This window comes from Scophthalmus maximus, chromosome 10, assembly GCF_022379125.1.
Source record: "Scophthalmus maximus strain ysfricsl-2021 chromosome 10, ASM2237912v1, whole genome shotgun sequence".
In the NCBI taxonomy this organism is placed as follows: Eukaryota; Metazoa; Chordata; class Actinopteri; order Pleuronectiformes; family Scophthalmidae; genus Scophthalmus; species Scophthalmus maximus.
The window spans coordinates 7,652,040-7,673,200 of NC_061524.1; the positions used below are offsets into that span (position 1 = coordinate 7,652,040).

Below are 21,161 nucleotides of genomic sequence, written 5' to 3' on the forward strand. Positions count from 1 at the left end.
TGAATAACATGAGCGCCTTGAGAAACTCCAGCCAGCAGCAACGGGGTCAAACTAAAGGGTGGCAGGTTCAGAGGTGCTGCTCCCTCTTGTCTCCTTTAGGGCCAGCTCGCATTCGCTCTCATCACCACATCTCGCGCTAACGCTGATAACTCGCCAGCCGAGGAACTTAGCGGGCAGTGTGACACGCCAGGAGGGTGACCAGGTATCCGTTTACCCCCCCCCCCCCTCAAGGCGCCGACAGACACGTCGGAGCAACGTAACGCTTCTATTAAATGACATTTAAAAGTTTAATCAGCTCCAATGGATGACTGTTAGCGAACAATTGGGAGGAGGGGGTCATTGTTTAAGTGGGTAATGGCGCTGGCACCCGAGTGTGGACCGCGACCAAAAGTGTCCGGAGGGCGATCAGGTGGGCCGCAGTGATTGATGGAAGAGAATGCACCGCCTGCCAAGCCGCTGTACCGCGGCATTACTGGACTCCGTTCTCGATAAGTTCAGCTTCATAAATGAACATCAAAGCACGTCCGAAAAATCTAGTGTGGCAACAACGCGAAATAAAAAATTTGACTCGTTAAACAGGATCATCAGGGCTGCTCGTGGCTCGCAGGGCAAAACCGCTTTTGTGTCTGTGAAAAGCGTGACTCCGTCGCCCTCACACGAGTATTTTCGGTTGACAGCTGTACGAAACTTCATACAGTATAGTGTCAAGGTTTGAAGAGTCATTTGCTACTTTGAGAAAAAGAAGTAGGGAAAAAAAACATCATGGTTTTACACTTTAATGTTGTTTGTTTTCTTTGTATAAATCAGTCAATCCATCTATACAGTATATATATATATATATATATATATATATATATATATATATATATATATATATATATATATTTAAGACATTGTACAACTTAGATGTTGGATTTTGAAGTATATTCATATACATAAAACCAGACTTTTGACCGCATTTTTACAGTAGCTTTCCACTACAGTCAGAACAGAATTTAAAACTTTAAAAACAGGGAATGCTTGTTTGTTTTTTGAATTGTGTTTTATTATTACAAGATTTTGAATCCACGCCCTTGTCAACATGTGAACCCTGAAAGTGGACCGATGGAACACATTTGACCCTCGAACGGGACGAACGGTGTTTTTTTTGGTCTCCTGTAACAGCCATTTTATTTATAAATGAGATTATGGAACCACATCTGATCCTCATAACCTCCATCACACCCCTCACCCATCTATGACTCCCCGGCCTTGTTTGGAGAATCACAATGATGGTTTATGGTTTCCTTCTTGGCGCCTTACACCAGCACCAGACCCAGCCCGTGCCCTCCGTGTGCCCCTGCAGGCGCACCACAGTGCCCTGAATACCAAACCCACAGACATCTAACTCAAAGCGTCCCCCACTCTTGATTGTCAGTTTCTTATTGTTTCTCTATTCAATCTTATATGGCTGTGGCATATTTCATTATGCTGTATATGGAGGCTTTGTGTGTGTGTGTGTGTGTGTGTGTGTGTGTAATGTGTGTGTGTGTTTGTCAAAGCAACCATAAATGTACAATAAAATGTTTGTGTAACTGAACACTCGACCCCCCCCCCCCACCCTCCCATTCGCACACTCAGTCTTGTGACAGGTGTAGAAGTGAGAGAGTAACCAGAGCGACACACCTGGGTGCTCCGACATCACAATGACGCAAAGGCACATGCACAATAGGCAGGATCTTATACATTAGGCATATTGATCTCAGGTGTATGTATTGTATTGTGTGTGTATGCCAATAGATCTTCATCCGCCTGGCTTTGCATCGGGCCATTTCCCCCATTAATCTGTCTCCTTTTACCAGAGCCGCCAAGAGCGGTGTGCATTTGAGTATGTGTACTGTACTTAATGGTGTGTTCAGGTGCCTCTCGTTGTCAGCGTGTGCATGTCATATTTCACTCCATCCCCACAGGGATTAGACCATTCATCTCTCAGAGCCCCTGCGTAGGTGTCACACACAGCGTTAATGAGGAGAGGATGGAACAAGGGAGAGCCGGGGAGCGAGAGGGGAAAAGGTAAAAATAGATTTTTCTTTGTACGGCAGAAACGAGGTGACGCTGATCAATGATTCCTGTGCAGGAATCAAAGTATTGATAAATGAGACATTTTCATGCTGGAAGCGTTGGGAAGGTGGGGGGTTTAGAATAAGGACAGAGAAGGCGAATGGAATTACTGGCTGTAGACCGACAGGGAGGTAAAGGGTTAAGAAATTGTGGGTTTGTTGAGAGCAAAGGCAGACACTCTTCCCATAACACAAATCAATTTACACCACCCTGAGACATTGATTATAGCTGGCTCATACCTCACATGGTAACAGCAGACATCAAACAGACACTGTCAAGCCTGTAGAACAACACAACAGGGGCATTATCTTCCTCTCGCTGTGAGTGTGTGTGTGTGTGTGTGTGTGTGTGTGTGTGTGTGTGTGTGTGTGTGTGTGTGTGTGTGTGTGTGTGTGTGTGTGTGTGTGTGTGTGTGTGTGTGTGTGTGTGTGTGTGTGTGTGTGCGTGTGTGTGCGTGTGTGTGTGTGTTGTTCAGCAGACCAGATATCTCTCCCCTTTCCCAGTAACTCAAACAAGGGGATGGCTGCTAGGCAACCAAGCCACATCACATCACATCAGGCAAGCTGGGAGAGAGCGAGAGACATAGAGAGATGGAGGGAGAGAGAGAGAGGGAGAGAGAGATAGAGAGAGAAAGGAGGAGGAGGGAGTTTGGAGGCAGAAAACTGTGCTGGCAGTATTACATAAGCCGGCAGCCCGGTCCCACTGCTCACATTAATGTGGTTAGGCACTTGGAAGTGATGTCCATTAGTCACAAGTGACAAGGCAGGTGAAGACGCGGCATCCAGCAGTTTTTTTAAAGCCTTTGTTTGTTTTTTTTAATGGAGAGCATTACTAGCAGATGAGTAAAAACCAACAACAACAAAAACAACAACACACACACACACACAGACAATATTAGGCGGTGTCGCCAACTGCACCGTAAAAACAGGACAAACATAACAGGGACTGATAACACCCCGGAGGGGTTGTCTTGAACAAACACACGTGCACAAAGATACATAAAGACATGTATGAGAACACACACTCACACACACACACTCACACACACTCACACACACGACAAGCGTCTGTCCCTTCCAGAACATATAGGAGCTCTCATTTGAAGATGAGAGAGGGTGGTAGTGTGTGTGTGTGTGTGTGCGCGCGTGCTTGCGTGTGTGTGTACATAAAAGCCGTGTCAATCAACCTGATCATCAAAAATACATCAAAGGCTAAGATAAGGATGGAGTGGAGCTGCTGTTGTGACTGCCACCCTATACATAATCCATGTATCGGCATCTCCACACACAACACATCAATATACGTTCTATCTCAAGATGTTACCAGCACAAATTCTGCAACTTATGGACCATTAAAGTGAAAACCCAGTGAAAGTGATTATCAAAAATACTACATTGGTAATATTTGCCAAATAAACTACTTCTGTACTAATAACTCCATAGGAGATGTACATTGATATGGAACTTATATTACGTAACATTTTTTTCTATTCACCTATATTAAATCTTTTCCATTTCTTTCATCCAGTATAGCTTATTAAGATCAGATGTATGTGCAGATTTTTGGGGAAATTTGAGGTTGAAAATTACAACAAAATTTTTGAAAGTGAAAAAGCATTTGTTGCATTTCCTGTTTCCATTTCCTGTTAAAAAAAAAACACTTATTTCCCTTCTTGCCAAAAGTTACAAGACAAAATTGATTGACCATTCTCATATTTGTTAGTTAAAGACTTGAAACGGAAAAACAGCAAGCCTGGCTGCTCCTGAAGCAGTGACTGTCTATTAGGATGGACAAAAACATCTCAGTCGCCCCCTGGTGGCGGGCTGCGGTATGGGTCATAAGTGCTCCTGACTGTAACTTCATATTTAATGGACAGATATCACAATGGTATCATTTTCTCATCTTACTCGTGGCAAGAGAACAAACAATGTCAAACTATTAAATCATCCAGGCAAATTCGTTGGCCTTAGCTCAGACCTCCACCCCGGCCTAGGCCCCATCAGAGCTCCCTGGGGATGATGGTGAAGGGCCGGATGGGGCAGGAGGCCTCGAGTTCCAGGGCCGTCAAGAAGCAGTCCGGGGCCTGACCTGCGCTCCGAGACTGCAGGGCCTCGCCCAGGCCGCTCCACGCCTCGTGGGAGGTGCTGTGGGCCTGAACTGCGTCACGCAGGACCTTCTCCCCGAGGTGGACACGCCCACTTTTCACCAGCAAACGGCCCTGGACGGGCAGATGGAGAGAGAAGCTTTATTCTGCAGTAATGTGTTTATGAGGCTCATCAAGTCATGTTCAATTTCTGTTGATTCAAAATGTTAAATCTATGGTAGGAAATGAAAGTGTATTTTCATCCTCTGGACCTCTAAATACACTAATTCAAATGTATGCAGTATTGTGATTTTTGCTGTTAATGAAAATGTTACAAACGGGGAATAAAAAGTAATTTTAAAAAGTGTTGTTGAGTTTAAAACTCACAAGATAAAGCAGACGCACGACATGCTCGCATTTTCCAAACACACAATGGCGACAACACATTAAACCACCTCTTATCTTGTAAACCTTATCTCTGATGTTTTCTGGTAGATCCTAAATATCTACCATTGAATCATTTTTCATTGCTTGATAAGGTCAAGTTAGCAGATGGTGGCTTTTTGCAAAAACAAATCTTGGATTATAATGCCTGCTGTCCTCTGGACTAGTTTAGTACCAAAAAAACAATCACAAAAAAAACCGGCAACAACAAGCAACTGTATTTCACTTGACTAGAGTAATATCAAACGGGGATTGTACAACTGAAGGGAGAAAAAAATATGTATCCGAAAATCAAGAGATAAGTGGTAGCCTCCTACAAAAAGATCACACATGATACTTTCTTACAGTTTAAAATTAACTGATTACAATAGGTCAAAAATCATTTTCGATTGGGTTTTGCATGCAATCTCCACATATCTGTGTGTGTGTGTGTGTGTGTGTGTGTGTAAGGATTGAGATTATAAATATATTAGTGACATTTCATGTAAACTTTACACAAAATCCAATAAATGGCGCTTAAGACAAATGTCTCAGGGTGTGACTCTGTAAAGAAGAGTTTGTGTGAGAGAGGGATATCACAGGTGATAACTTTTGTCGTCATGTTAAAGGTCATACGGAACTTTGTGTTTGTGTGTGCCTCAAAGTGTGTGTGTGTGTGTTTTGTCTCTTTGGAGATCAGCCTAGTTTAGGTGCGTTGTGTTTGAGGAACCAGGGAGTCATGCAACTGACCTGAACCTGAACAGCATATAATCAAATCTGTCTCACACACACACAAACATAATGGACATTCACACACGCACACCTGCACACGCAAACGCACACACGCAAACGCACACACAAACAGACAGACAGACAGAGCTGGCCTGAGGTCAGCCAGACAAGTCCTGTTATGCAGTCTCTACTCACAAGCTCCAGATTAATTGGGATGAAATTCACATTGCTGTCTAGGGGCTCTGATGCAACTTTCAAAAATAATTTTCTCTCTCTCTCTCTCCCTCTCTTCTCCTGTTCCTCAGTGCTGCTGTGTGGAAAACACAGAGGAAGACAGAAACTCTTGGGTACACAGAAAACCAGTCACAGGATGTACACACAGGTTTACCAGTGTGTGTGTGTGTGTGTGTGTGTGTGTGTGTGTGTGTGTGTGAGTAAAAGACTATACAAGTGTGTGTGTGTATGCATGCTCGTGTGTGTGTGTGGGTGAATGCCTTTGGATGTATGATGTATTCGTTGCCACCAGTTTGGCAACGAGCATCCACATCTCACTGTCTGTGCTCTGCAGTCTCCAGACTAACTGGCGTTACACTGTTCCGGGGTTTTCTAGCTTAAACACAGTCGGCTACTAGGCTAACACACGCTAACACACAAACAACCCTTCCATCTGTGCGGCGTGTCAGTTATGCTGGTAGCCATGGAGAAGTTGAACTTTCTGGGTCAGCGGCTCAATCAAATAAACTCTGACATGGCCTAAACACAAGACAAGAAGACAGGATAACACACACACACACACACACACACACACACACACACACAGGATAAATGTGCCATATACAGTACTGTAAATGCAACCATGCAGAAGATGAAAGGGAGTAGGTGAGTGAACTGAGGGGATAAAGGGAGTTCCGTGAACAAATGTGTGTTCAAGAACATTTCGATTGCTACAGAGTGTTTCCTGGCATCGCGCTGATAAAACTGGTATCCATTGGTGTTGCTTTAATTACTCCCAGCCATCTGTCTCCAGTTTTACCTCAGCAGATCCCATCAAGCTTGGCAGCATAGGTTTGTTTCTTTTAGTGCCATTAAAGCACAACTGAACTGAGCCGAGCCAAACCGAGCAAGTTAACAGTGGTGTGTCAGGCTAAATTTAAGCAAACTTTTGAAAATGCTGCAACAAGACGAGGCATTTAATGAAGTGTACCTCCATCAGCTAGATTAGAGAGAATGAAAGCTTCCCGAATGTCACAAACACACCCAAGAAATTTGATTATGGAATTAATTAGCATTGGGGGAAATGAGTTTTTGTTCTTTAATGTCAGCTAATGCAATTTATATTTCATACCGTGCAAAGACAAAAGGAACACTTTGTAATAACCTAACACACCAACTACGTCTAAGCAGACACCACAGAGATTTATTTATAGGAATAATATTCATTGGAACCTTTACCTGCCTTAGGTGAACAGTGAAACTTTCCATTAATTCCGTTTGCATAGAAAATTCAAATGCAAATCCAGTTAATGTATAAAGCCACACGCTGAAAGCCATTCCACAGGCCTCAAACAAATGTGTCCATCCAAACTGAACTAACCACACACTGCCAAGAATGATGCTAAAAACATGTTTTTCTCTCTGTCCTGATGGGTTACTGGGAGTAGATTGATGAGCAAAATGTCCATTTCATCTAATCACAGTTAAATCTACAACGTGATTACGCGTGGCAAAAAATTAAAGGCACAAACAAAACAAAGAGTCAGTGACAAACTGGTCATATGGATCGATTCCCAGGGAAACAAAAACAACGCAGGAATGAACGTCTTCTATCTAGACCGCGTAGAGACCGATGAACTCTAAATTTAGACTTGCACCCAGCCACCATGTGTAGAACCTGTAGGTGAACACCTACCACACACAGACACTCAGCGGTCCAATGCCCTGCCATTGAACCAAGCAGAGACCTGGACCATTAATCTCATCAGTGGCGGAGTCTGCGCAGACGGGGAAAGGTGAGGTGAGAGGTGAGCCACGGTTGCTGCTGCGTTGACCCCGAACCCTTCCTTTACTCATGAACCCCCTAATGTAAAGTTTCAACCCTTGTCATTTTAAGCCACGCATCAACATTTACGAGAAGGGGAATCCAGTGCCAGATAATATATGTCGATCAGAGAATGTCAGAGGATATTTGGTGGCTACACTGAGCTGGACAGACAAGACATGGGGGTTTTTTTGAGGGCAGCATCATCCCATCAAACGGAAAAATACTGTGGATGCTTTGTGCATTTACACACATGCACTCTTCACAGTCTGCTAACATTTGGAAATATGTGTTACCATTGGAAGCTTTAGGACCGCCACTTTAAAAATGAAATTAATTCAAAATTAAGTTTGAAGGATGTGTAATGGTCGACCAACCAACCTCTCCGAGGTTTTTTTGTTTTTGTCATAATTGACCATGGAGAACTTTACATCTCAACCGTGGTATGCACCTGCGTGGCACGTTTGAATGGGAAATATGTGCATGAATGTATATATTCCTGTACTGTGCGTGAACGTGTAACAAAAAACAAACGGCAGATATGCAGGGAATCCAGACTCAATTCCCACATGGTAAAGTACTTTCTCACCTTTCTACAGATTATAGCAGATACATAAATATAGTAGTATAAATGTCATCCTGACACACACACACACACACACACACACTCCCACTTGCCATAACACACTCACACACATGGACAGACAGCAACAGGAAAACAGAAGGACTGAAAGAGAGGAGTGATACAGGAGCCAAAGAGGAAAGGAAGAGGAAAAGAAAGCAATGACGAAAGGGGAGTGTCAGCGAACGAGAGAGAGAGAGAGAGCTAAAATGGGAACAATGAAGAGAGAAATACAGAGGGAGAGAGAGAAAAAGGGAGAGGCGTCAAAGAAAAAGGAAAAAATGAGTGAGCCCAGATGAGCCATACATAGCAACGGAGGCACCAGCCAACTCCCAATCGTCTCTCTCTGTTTTCAACCCCGATTTTTTTTCCTTCCTCTCTCTTTCACCCACTCTCTCTCTTACTCACACACACACACACACACACACTCTCTCTCTCTCTCTTTTTCTTCTCCCCCCGCTCTCCGTGGATATCGGAGGACTTGCTCAATAGAATATATTTCCCTGGTTGCTAGGCAATCCCATAAAGCGGCGAGAACGAGCAAAGTGTTATAAATAATGTATTTGCATTATCTAATCAGCTGACAACCACCCCCATCCACAGAGAGAGAGAGAGAGAGAGAGAGAGAGAGAGAGAGAGAGAGAGAGAGAGAGAAAGAGAGATAGTGATGGGGGGCATTTGATAATTGGAACGCGATTAATTCAATGAGCACAAGTCCTCGTCCTTGAGAGTATAAATGCATATGTGAAGCTGTGTATGAATATGCTTCTGATGGAGAGGAGGAAGGGTTAGGGTTAGTGTAAATTGTGTGCGTGCGTGTGTGAGCGAGAGAGAGGGAGCGCGCGAGACTGACTCAGAGCAGGCTCCACTACAGAACAGGACGACGGATGAGATGTGGAGGATGTTGGGAGTGGGTCAGATTAATTTCATACCATCGCCGGAAGCACGGCTGGGCCATGTTTCAGAATCAGCTATCCATCAGAAGAGACACGCATGCACCACATGCCACACATACAACCAAACACTTACTGTAATGAGGTTAAGAGACAAGGCAACCATGTACAAGCTGCCATGGTGATAGACAAAAAAAGAACAGGTGACCTGTGGACTGCAACAACCAACCACGTTTAACTAGAAAACAGTAGCTCACCATTAGTTCACACACACACACACACACACACACACACACACACACACACACACACACACACACACACACACACACACACACACACACACACACACACACACACACACACACACACACACACACACACACACACACACACACACACACACACACAAACACACACACACACACACACACACACACACACGCACACACTCATCTATCCAAAAATACCAGCAGCTGACCAGAGCTGTGAGTCACTGTCTGATCACTGCATTTCTTCTTCTCACTCTTTCTCTCATTAACACACTCAGAAACCACGTGCGAGCATGTAGGGGTGGAGTGAGTAACGAGTGGCATGCGGTGTAGCTTACAGTCATGGGTTTCACGTTTCCCCTTTTACATCTCCTGTGGCTACCGTGGAGAAAAGCATGACTTGGCCCCACTCATGGTAGCTTAGGTGAAATTTAGTTGTTGATGTCACTCAAAATGCTCTCAAGCATCTCCAAGTAATTTGGTTATCAAGGCCGGACTAATGCCCGTTTTATTAAAAGAAATAAGCAAGAACCAGCAGGAGACTATCATAGCTTAGCATGGAGACTGCGAAGCCTGGCCCTTTCCAAGGTCCAAAGATTGACCTTTTAGATTTCACATTTGTTCCTTTCGTGTTATAATGATTATAAATATTCAAATATAAAAATCTTACTTATGAGATTTAAATGTTTATGTACAAATATATGCACTATACTAGCCCTGATAACTAAACGTACTGTAGCTCTTAAGGATCTTAAAAGACACTCGAGGAAAGTACAGTATGTACTTTTGCAGAATAATGGCTCAAGTGTAAGAATATCATCCAAGAATATCAGCAGAATTCCCCTCAAGGCAGAGCAGAATAAATGGGCCACCGGCACACAAAGTGTCGACAGCAGTCACAGAGTAAAAATAAGTGCACGAAGCCAGAGCCAGTGAGCAGCAGCAACTGGAGGCCGTGTTAGAGCAGGCCGGCGCGAGGCTTCATCACAGTGCAAGGATGCAGCTGTTTGCCACACTGTCCCATTTGCATGTATAACATGCAATCCACAACGTACACAAATCTACAAAGTAGCATTTAAAAAAAAGTATTTTTCCATTTATTAGTTCCTATGACAACATGTGCCTTAATCCATGTCAGCGTAGCAGCCAATTATTTTGCCCATAAGTCTACAATCTATGACCCAACATGACAAAAGTGAAAACATCTTTTAAATGGAAAATCTGAGCTCTGTGGTTTACAGAAGGAGGGTGGCTGTGGTTCAGGAGGTAGAGCAGAGGCAGGTAACCCACTAATTGCCCCTGACGGCTGCGCCATCTCAACGTGTGCTGTCAGCGTGTGAATGATAGTGTGATAGAACAAGCACTGCGTGTAGAAGTGTGAACGTGTGAATGTGACTCGTACTGTAAAGGGCTTTGAGTGGTTGATAAGACTGGAAACAACACTATATCGATGCAGTCCATTCTACCATTTAGAGAAGTATACTGGCCTTTGATTCAGTCCTAGGCCGCAATTACAGTTTAGATTAATCTAGGGTAAGTTTCTATAAGCCTTCCCATCTGAATATGGGCACTTTATGCCATTCTCCGTGGCAGAGCCTCTTCAGCCTCCCTCAGATTGGATGGGAGTGCTCTGATCTGCCATCTTCAGGCCTCTCCACAAATGTCCTACACGGTATAGAGTCACCGCACTTTGGCTGTGCCACTCAAGGACAGTCAGGGACTGGTCCCCTAGGCAACTCTAGTGGTTTCTTGGCTGTCCAGGTCATTTTAATGCTAAAAAGGTGAACCATGGCCACGGTGTTCGGCCATGTGCAACTACGGAGCAGGTTTCCCCCTCAAGGACCTTGTTGTATGTAGCTTTATTCGTCCTTCCCTTAAAATCTAACCGGAACTGTCACTGCCACTGAGAAGCACCCCATGATGCTGCCATCATCATGCTTCGTCAAAGGGTTGGCATTAAGCAGGTGATGAGCAGCGTCTGGTGTCAGAAATCTGCCAAAAGTATTCAATCTGCCTCCCATCAGACCAGCCAATCTCGTTTTCCTATACTTCTCTTTATGCTGGCCCATACACTCGAGAATAATGTAGCAGATTTTTGGATGCCATATTGGGCCTCATATAAGACAATATCTTTTCTTCAAACTTCGATTTACAAAATGTGTGGCTGTCTTATATTTCAAAACTAGACATTTACACCCTTGATTCAGTAAAACAGATACTTTGTGAACGTACTAATATAGTCTTTTACAGAGTGTTGCAATGTGGGTTGTCGGTAACCTTGTTATATTGATAGGCGGGGGAATTTTTCTGAGTGTTTCTATATCGAATCTTTCAGAGTTAATCAGCCCTAAAAGTGTTTCTTTCGGACAATTTATTTATATGCAGAATTATAAGAGAATAATGAGAGCGAGAGTGGAATTGACTCACTCAAGTGACTGACTAATGGTCAAGTATCTAGTAATAATAATTATAATAAATTTCATTTATAGAGCACTTTAGTAACTATCCACTGACATCCAACTTAAGCAAAATTTGGGTTAGCAGTCTGAACTTTGGATGGCTCTCCCTGGCTGAGACCATGGCCTGCCTTGACCCACGGTAAGCCTTGGCCCATTTTGTTGTTTTATCAAAGCACTAAACTGTTCATCTCTGCCTGAACATCTGCTTTTGAGTCCTTCCCTTACACATAGTTTATTAAAAGAAAAAGAAAAAGGTAAAAAAGAACAAAATAGCATGTGTGCCAAATCCACGGAGGAAGACAGGCATCCACAAACACAGCCATTGCTCGACGCACTGCACGTACACGCACACACACGCACACAGACACTCCGACTGAGGACACAGCTGCCCCTTAAGAGACCCAGAGTAGAACAATGCCAGCTGGCTTTATTTCAACTTTTCACCCCCTGGGATTGGTTCTCCCACAGGCCAAATATGGAAGAGACACGTACTTCTGTCTACCCCGATGGGACTTCACTTGTAGGCACACGCACACGCACACGCACACACACACACACACACACACATTAAAGTGCACAGTGGTAATAAAAGCATGAGCCTTATGTGGTCACGAGGTTGCCTGTACTTCAGTCAAAGAACTATTAACCGGCACATCTACGATCGCTATGGAGACCACAGTCTTGTGTGTGCATGTGTTGTGTGTAAGCAAGTATCAGGCGGCGTGGGTCCTGAGGATTTAAGGAATATCCCTCTCCGGTCCTTTCACCATGACAACAGAGAAAGTTCAAAGGTCAGGGCAACTGTGGATAATCCAGTGGATCATCTGCAGGACCGACTGGCAGAGAGACTGAAGGAGGGAGTGGATGGAGGTGGGTGGGAGAGGATCTTTACAGTGCGTAAGTGAGAGAGGGAGAGGGAGAGAGAGAGAGGGGGAAGGGATCTGCTCGGATGAATAAAATGTGGGGGAGTGATCAGGCGAGCGAGAGCCAGTCTTTTAGCAGTATTGTCATTTGTGGGTCATGGACCAAAGCTTGTTTCTATTTCATGACACACAAATGAACACATGACAGAATAATGACAGAAGTATGAAGTATTATTACTGTAATGACCACTATACGCTGACACCGACAATGTGAGTCTGCACATGGGAAAGGAAAAAATGTGGCGCTATTTGTAAGCCACCATTACAACAGGTAAAAGCAAACGAGACGTCTAATTGCTGTTGAGTTACACATGAAAAATTGGAAATTTTAGAGAGAAGAAATACACCCACTAATATATACAGTTAAAATTTTAGGCAAACATATGCAATGGACCTTTTAAAAAAGGAGGGATTTGTCTAGTTCCAGGTGAGCAGCTGCCATCGCCGCAGGCCGCTATCTGCTAGCGACCTAGCACGATCATTTTATTTCATGTAAATAGAAAATCTACAACATTTTAAATGTGCCACCCAACGAACATTAACAGGAAATAGCCCGCTAGCCTTATAATTGCTGTTAAGTAACAAAAGCACAAATGTCATCATCAGCCAACAGTATTTATTTTCCGGGAGAGGCTCTACATTCACAAATTCAGTGCTTTTAACTGTAGGTGAACAATCTGTTACAGACTTTAAAAAAAGAAAAGGAGGGATTTGTTAAGCTCCAGCGCAGCGCACATTCAGGCTAATGAGGTATTGATTAGATATTAAACATGCCGGAATACATTAAAGCGCTAATGAAGAATCACAGATATTCCACTTGATATTGATTGCTGAATCATTTAAAAGTAAAACGAAGACATTGTCTTCATGTTTTATTCATACGTTTGTTTAGGTCTTGTTTATAGTCTTATTGGCTTTGAATAATGGGGTTTGGTATTTTGGTTATTATATCAGCACAAATGTACAGTATGTGCTGTGAGAAAGAGCCGATTGAGAATTACTATGTTTTTAATGAAAACAAATAAGAGATTTTATGTATATATGCAAAGTGAACATGGTATCACTGCCTTTGGAAGGTCATGAAGATGCCAGATTTTAACATGTTCAGGCGCAATAACTTGCAAGTGAAGACATTAAAATCGTGCCTGATGACTTATGTTAAACTACACATACATCTTTATGAGTGCGTGTACTGTTTGTGTGTTTATGTATATGGTGAGGAGAGCAGACAGAATTGAATTTTGTATAATTCGATAAAGTGGATTTAAGAAATGCATAAAAAAAAATTGGCTTCTCGATGTGTATCCGTGTGTGTATAAGTACACGACTGCACATGTGAGTCTGACTTCATTCTGAAGTTCTTGTATAACACTGAGTAATGTGATTAAGTGAACTCAAGTACAGCATTTAAAGTAAGTGCATGCATGTGTGTGTGTGCGTGCAGCTCAATGCTTTGCTCCGTACATCAGGGTATGCATCTGATGCCAGTGATAATTTAAAAGCATAAATTGAGTGAGACACTTAACCGAACAGAATGTTAAACTTTCTAATTTGATTCAGCAGCCTCTAATGCTTCCACCGTCTCTCTCACCATGTGAACCAGTATGCGCTCTCCCGTGGGGTGGATGGCCAGCGCCTCATCATACAGGCCCTTCGCTTCATCCAGTTGGCCCCGGAGCTCGGCCAGACGGCCCCGCTGCAGCAGCACCGACTGCGAGTTGGGGAAGAGTGAGCTCGCTTCAGCTATGCAGAACTGGGCCTCCTTTAACCGACCGTCGGCCATGAACAACTCCCCTGCAGGAGGAAAGGGGGAGAATGAGGTGAAGACAGGAAGAAGAGCAAAGAGAGGTACAAGAATTAAGGGAAGGGGAAAAAGGGTGAGAAAAGGATGGATCAAGAAAAGAGGGAAAATAGGGACGGAGAATGGAGGGAAGAAAAAAAAATCCCTCAGTAACAAGTGAAAGTGACAGATGACTCAACAGTGAGTTCAACGACATCATGATAAAATGTAAACTGTGCTGTGCTCAAACACTACACTTCAGTTACACACACAGTGAGACACAGAGAGGGAGCAATGTAGTGCCTGGGAAGTCATGAAAGTCTTGCCTAAATATGGCCATCGCTGCGTACTCAAGCTGCCTGCCTCCTTTCTTTGCTGCTGCTGGGAAGATGAGGACAACCCCCCGCCCCAACCACACACACACACTGACACACACACACACACACACACACACACACACACACACACACACACACACACACACACACACACACACACACACACACACACACACACACACACACACACACACACACACACACACACACACACACACACACACACACACACACACACACACACACACACTCTAGAGGACCCGCCCCTGAGGATGGAGCAGACCACTGTGTGGACAAGATGCTGGAGGAAGGAGCTGTCAGACAGTCCTGTGTCTGTGTCTGTGTGTGTGTTGTGGATGCTGTTTGTTTGTTCACCTTTGTCTCATAGATGCACAGATGGGAAATACTTAGTGCACGCATGCCACCTCTGCTACGAGATGAAAGAGAGACATTTCCAGACTCACGGTTTCTTTTCACAACGCATTTCAGGGAAAAAGGGATTCAGGGAATTGTTACGTATAGGCCTTTTCCTGCTACTCACCTGAGCTCTCAGAAAAGAAAAAAATAAAAAAAATACTGTGCATGCATACAGTATGTGCAGCCCATCTAGATGTTGGCACGTATGTGTGCAAGACTGAGAACAAAGCCAACAGCAAAGTGTTTCCCTTATAAAGAACCCTCTGTGTGTGTGTGTGTGTGTGTGTGTGTGTGTGTGTGTGCGTGCGTGCGTGTGTGCGTGCGTGTGTGTGAGAGTTTTTTTTGTTTTGGGGGGTCAATGAGGATGTGAGATTGAGAGAGGAAGTGACCGATGTGAAGAGGAATGCTGGGAAGGAGAGGGCAGTCACTAGGGGTAGGACGGGCTCAGCCTTGAATGAGGGGACGCACCCCTGGTCTCATGTGCACATACAGTACACATACAGTACACACACACACACACACACACACACACACACACACACACACACACACACACACACACACACACACACACACACACACACACACACACACACACACACACACACACACACACACACACACACACACTGCCTGTTCTCAGCAGAGGAATAGTAGGGTTCAAAGGTTGGATATAGAAAATAACCTTAAAATTACACCAGGCCACAGGGGACGTGACCTATCGGCCCTTCCAGCCATCCCATCCTGCACTGTATTCTGGTTGCATCACTGCCTTCACTCGGTTGCGGTATGGATTCCCATTCCCATGCCTCTTCCACTCCAACTGAGTGGATAGATGGAGTGTTGTTTGTGCGGAGCATCTCTGTATCTCCTCTCCCTTCATTTCCCGCTAACGCTCCGCTCTACATGTGAACTTCCACATGCAGACTGAAGGCTGAAGAGGTGGAAGTAATCGCTGTATGCATCACTGCCACTCTGCCCTTAATAGAGCAGCGGCTGGATTTATGCAGGTAGAGCGTACACCCCTACATAAGGTTTGCAGTATTCAATGGGACTGAAATGGCTCTGGCCATTAAATTGTTAACATATTCTTTATTTACCCTTGTTTGTGAAGGCAAAAGTATGAAAAGAAAATGGCCGCAGTCGTTACACTAAATGATGTAGTCTGAACAAGATTACAAATATATCATCTCTGGAGGGGATTCTTCTGTTGTTTATCTGTATCCCTTGTGATTAACACAAGGTTTTTCCAGCTTTCATCGTATAGCTAGAGGTGACCACCCCAACTTCTGTGACTGCAGTGCTCAATATGTAGAAAAGAAGAAGAAAAACTGTGTTCACATTGTACCAAGTGCATAAACAACGTCTCTCTCCCCAGAGAAATTGAAATTCAACTACGCTTGAAAGCAGGTCAGTAAGCTGTGTGAGACAGTCGGGCTGCACAGCCTTCATAGTAGCATCTGCACTACACAGCCGGTGCAGAGAGGATTTCCATTCAAATTTCCCTTCAAAGATTCTGACTTTCATTTTTGTTTTATCTGGTCTGTCTGATGAAGTAATTCCTAACAAGCCTCACATTTCGGGATGCTTTTGACTAAATTAAACCTACTGTAAGTACGTGCAGTCCAACAACTGATCCTTGAGGTCCACCACATATTCCCATAAAGATAAAGTCAAAGCCTTCCTGTTGACCAAACAGGAAGACAAACAACTCATGACCGCTGGACAGATAAGCAAGGTATTATCAGTAGAGTTAAAGGCTTTGTTACACGCAAGACCTGTGTGAACTCGCCCAAATGCCACCGAACAAAGACCTAAACAGTAGATGAAATCATTCTCTATATATTTCTCTTAACACCTATGAATGGCAGACAGTCTGATGGGCAACTGGTCCGCCATTTTGACAGTGGACAGAAATTCTATTCTATTCCACCTATTTGGATGGATTGTCATGACATTTTCAGACATTCATAGTGACTAGAGGATAAGCTCTTTTGTTAACATTATCTCTGGAAGCATGTAAGGAATCTGACACCAGTGTTCTGCTCAAAGCAACAATTCACTCTCAAAGAGCCTCATGCTGCAGATTTATAATCTTGTAAGGATTTATTGCCGTATAGTCTTTCAAATAAAAAACGGGAGAGAACTCGAAAGACTTTAATTGTCTGAAATCAATATTCTTCAATATTTTGCACTTGTCAATGTGATTTTTTATTCATGAAGCTTAATAACACTGGGACACACAAAACTGTGGAATCTGATAAACGCTGATTGTGCAGCAATAGCTGTACAATCATAGCCAACCTTTTTTCAGCAAACAGTCAATAAATGCATGCAGTTTCCCTGTGTCCTCTCGGTTCAACCGCAAATTAACTCCCATGCAACATGAGCTGTGATTACATGGTGACTCGCCGACCCGGCGACCACGAACAGCTAGGGACAAGAAATCCCCTGTTGATGAAAGGAATTTAAAATCCAATTCTGCAGTAGATCCCAACCTTGATTTTTTTTTTTTTTTAAACTGTGTTACAGTGGATCGCTGTCCTACCGGCCTGCAGCCAGATGCGTTCCAGGGTGGTCCAGATGTAGGTGGGTCCCTGGCGACGGGAGGAGCTGATGTCAGACACCTGAGAGAGCGCCGCTTCCAGACGAGACACTGCGACCGATGACGGGCTCAGTGAACCTGTGAAGGGAAGGGGGGAAAACACGATTTTACCTTTCTACGGGACAGTAGAAAACTAAATCCTGGTTGGCATATTGATTTCAGTTAAACATACAAAAATTACAGGGACACAATATTTTTGTCTCAAATGAATAGTGAAAAAAAAATTCACATTCAGTTTAAAGCCCTTCAAATATGACATGAGTCATCGTGAAATCAGAGATCACTTGTTCATTTGGCACCAGAAAAATAAAAAAAAACCTATGACTCAACAGAGCTGCGCTCAGGTAAACATTCTTTCTGTAAATTTTCAGGACATCAGTACATTTCCTCTGGCCGAAATGAAAAGTGTACAGAGCCCAGATCCCGCTGGAAGCACAAATGTGGAGGTGAGTCAGATCATTGATATTTAAGCAGCAAAACTGGGTTGTAGACAGACAAACATAGTTTTAATCCATAACAGGTAAAATGCTGTGGGATTTAAACTGACCAGCATGTTCGTCTCCTCTCCCTTGTATTTACCCAACACCAGAGAGGAGCGAAGATGTGTTTAACTTATAATAATCAATTCAGCATGTGGCAATCCAAATATGTACAGTGGAAGGCCCTCATTAGCAAGACTTTAACCAGCGAGAGAGCAGACCGGTGGAGGCATCCTGGAAGTCAGGCAGGGTCAGGTGGATGGAGGGTTTCCTGCCTCCGGGGCTGACCTCTGTCCTCTCAGCCATCGGTGTAGTGCTGCCGTCGTCCGTCTCACTGCAACACACGCACACGCCGATGACGACATGTACAGCACCAACACAATACACAAGGAAACACAACTGCAAATGCAAGCACAGATATACAGTTTATCCTTTTACACATTTGTGTATGTTTATTTTGGGATTTATACGCCAATGGCCTTATAATTTGAAAAAAGAAAAGGTTCTATCAATATCTTCAAAGTTATTCTCCAACCTGGGCCTGTAAGGTTCTCTTTATGAAGCCAATCAGAGCTCGGAATAGAGGAGGAGAACCAATCAAGTTTTGCCTCTGTACTGCGTCATCTCACGGTTCTGAGTTTTAAGTGGAACTAGACATGAATTAAATCCCAATTAAATTTTTGGGAAAATAGATTTACTAGCATCATGCTAGCTAAAAGTTGAATGCTCAGTAGTGTTGGACAATGTGTCCTAGACACTCTCCACACATCACAGTTTTTAAATATTCTGCCTGGGAGGGGCCAAGCAGAAAGACACATTATATTTAGAATTTTTTTGATTCAGAATTTTATCAGAGAAAACAAATGCTAGCCAGGTTATTAACATTGGATTCGTGGACATGAAGTCCCCCTTGACCTATGTCCACCAAAAACTAATCAGTTCATGCTTGAGTCCAAGTGAATGTTTGTTCCGAATTTGAAGAGATTCTCTCAAGGCGTTTCCTGAGATATCATTTTCCCGGGAATGGGATGTATGGACATACAGATATGGGCAACTTGAAAGCAACATGCCTCCTGCAGCAGACTGCAAGAAAAAAAATATACCATCCACAATAGCAGATCAACTGACCTACCAGTCATTTTATTAAACCCGTCCCATTTAGGATAAAGTGCTGAAACATGAGCTTGCTGACTTTTCTACTCTCCAGGCTAAACGTATCAATACATAAGAAAAAGCAGAGTGCATGAACACACACAAAGTAATCAATACGATCAATATCGCCGCAGTAAAAAGCCCCCCACGCATAGAAGCACAAACACTTGAGCAGCGAAGCATCACACATTCCAGAGTCCAAGATATCACAAAAACAGATCTTGCGTATGCACACACACACACACACACACACACACACACACACACACACACACACACACACACACACACACACACACACACACACACACACACACACACACACACACACACACACACACACACACACACACACACACACACACACACACACACACACACACTCACCTGGAGCGACTGACATCATAGCGGCTTTGCCAGCGTTGCAGCATCACTTCACAGGTCTGCAGGGCTGTAGCTGGGCCAAACAGGGCCTCTTCGAGCTTCACCTTCGTGAACAGCAAGCTGGAGCGCACAACACACACACACGCACACGCACGCACGCACACACACACACACACACACACACACACACACACACACACACACACACACACACACACACACACACACACACACACACACACACACACACACACACACACACACACACACACACACACACACACACACACACACACACACACACACACATTACTCATCTTTGCTCAATGTTATGGTGCTTTTTCGTGTTTTATTGCCATAGCACATACCCCTATGGAAATCAAACTGTAAACTGAGAAGCCTGAAGGAATGTTTGATTGACTCAAACACAGTCGGACCTGTTCTCATTGTCACTGACGAGTGTGTGCACAAAACACGTTCACAAGTTTGCAATAGAGAGAGACTTTGAATATGTGTCAGGGTGGCCCTCAGCAAACTCTGATATTATCACAATTGCTTATTTGGCCATGAAAATAAAGAAGTGTACAAACATGGATTCGTGTGCTTGTGTAAGTGTTCGGGCTTCGACAGTAGCTGCTGGGTAAGTGCGGAAGACCCGTCAGCATCTCACTGATGCATGTGGATTGAGGTACACATGGATCGATAGAAAGCGAGAGGGGGTAAAGATGGTCATCAACAACAAGCTATAAAGAGTGTGTGTGCGTGTGGGTGTATGGGTGTGTATGGGTGCTTGTGTTTGTGTTAAGAGGTTGAAGAGTAGAAGCCACAGAGTGTCTTTGCTCGGCTCTTTTAGTTGAAGACAACTGGTTAAGTGATGTGGGATTCTCTGGTGTGTGTGTGTCTGTGTGTGTGTGTGTGTGTGTGTGTGTGTGTGTGTGTGTGTGTGTGTGTGTGTGTGTGTGTGTGTGTGTGTGTGTGTGTGTGTGTGTGCGTGTTTGTGTGTGTGTGTGTTTGTGTGTGTGTGTGTGTGTGTGTGTGTCTGTGTGTGTGTGTGTGTTTGTGCGTGCATGTGCGCCTGTGTGTCATAATTGCCAGAAGGGGCTCTCAGAGGATGCAGTCTGTCATGGGCATCACTCTTCCATGAGTGTGAGGACAGAGAGAGAGAGAGAGAGAGAGAGAGAGAGAGACAGGGAGACGATGGTGTTCGCCATATCTGACGCCCGCCTGCCTAGCTGTCCACTGCCTCCCTGTTGTTGAAGGCTCCTCCAATTATTCTGTACTTTCCTGTCAGATGGGAGAGAGTGAGTGGGGGAGGGGGGGCTATGGGGGGGCGGGGGGGTTGAGAGAGGGAAGGAGAAAGGGAAGGGGGAAGGGATATGGCGGGAGGGTGAGGATCAATAGCGGAGCGAGACAAGCTAGTGTCAGGGGAGAAAACTCTCAGTGAAATGCGCCTCATTACCA

The 21,161-nt window shown here is 44.1% G+C and overlaps 1 protein-coding gene across 2 annotated transcripts in view; it reads right to left on the minus strand.

The window, feature by feature from the left end:
* Window positions 1-1,586: 1,586 nt before the first annotated feature.
* Window positions 1,587-21,161, minus strand: part of ttc7a (tetratricopeptide repeat domain 7A) — a 60,065-nt gene continuing 40,490 nt past the window's right edge. For both annotated transcript variants that reach the window (XM_035606051.2, XM_047334886.1), the window contains 5 exons: window positions 19,704-19,820; window positions 18,386-18,498; window positions 17,629-17,763; window positions 14,137-14,339; window positions 1,587-4,318 (listed from right to left, as the gene is read on the minus strand). In XM_035606051.2, coding sequence (XP_035461944.1) covers window positions 4,100-4,318; window positions 14,137-14,339; window positions 17,629-17,763; window positions 18,386-18,498; window positions 19,704-19,820 — 787 coding nt within the window. In that variant the 3' untranslated portion in view covers window positions 1,587-4,099. The remainder of the gene's footprint in view (window positions 4,319-14,136; window positions 14,340-17,628; window positions 17,764-18,385; window positions 18,499-19,703; window positions 19,821-21,161) is intronic.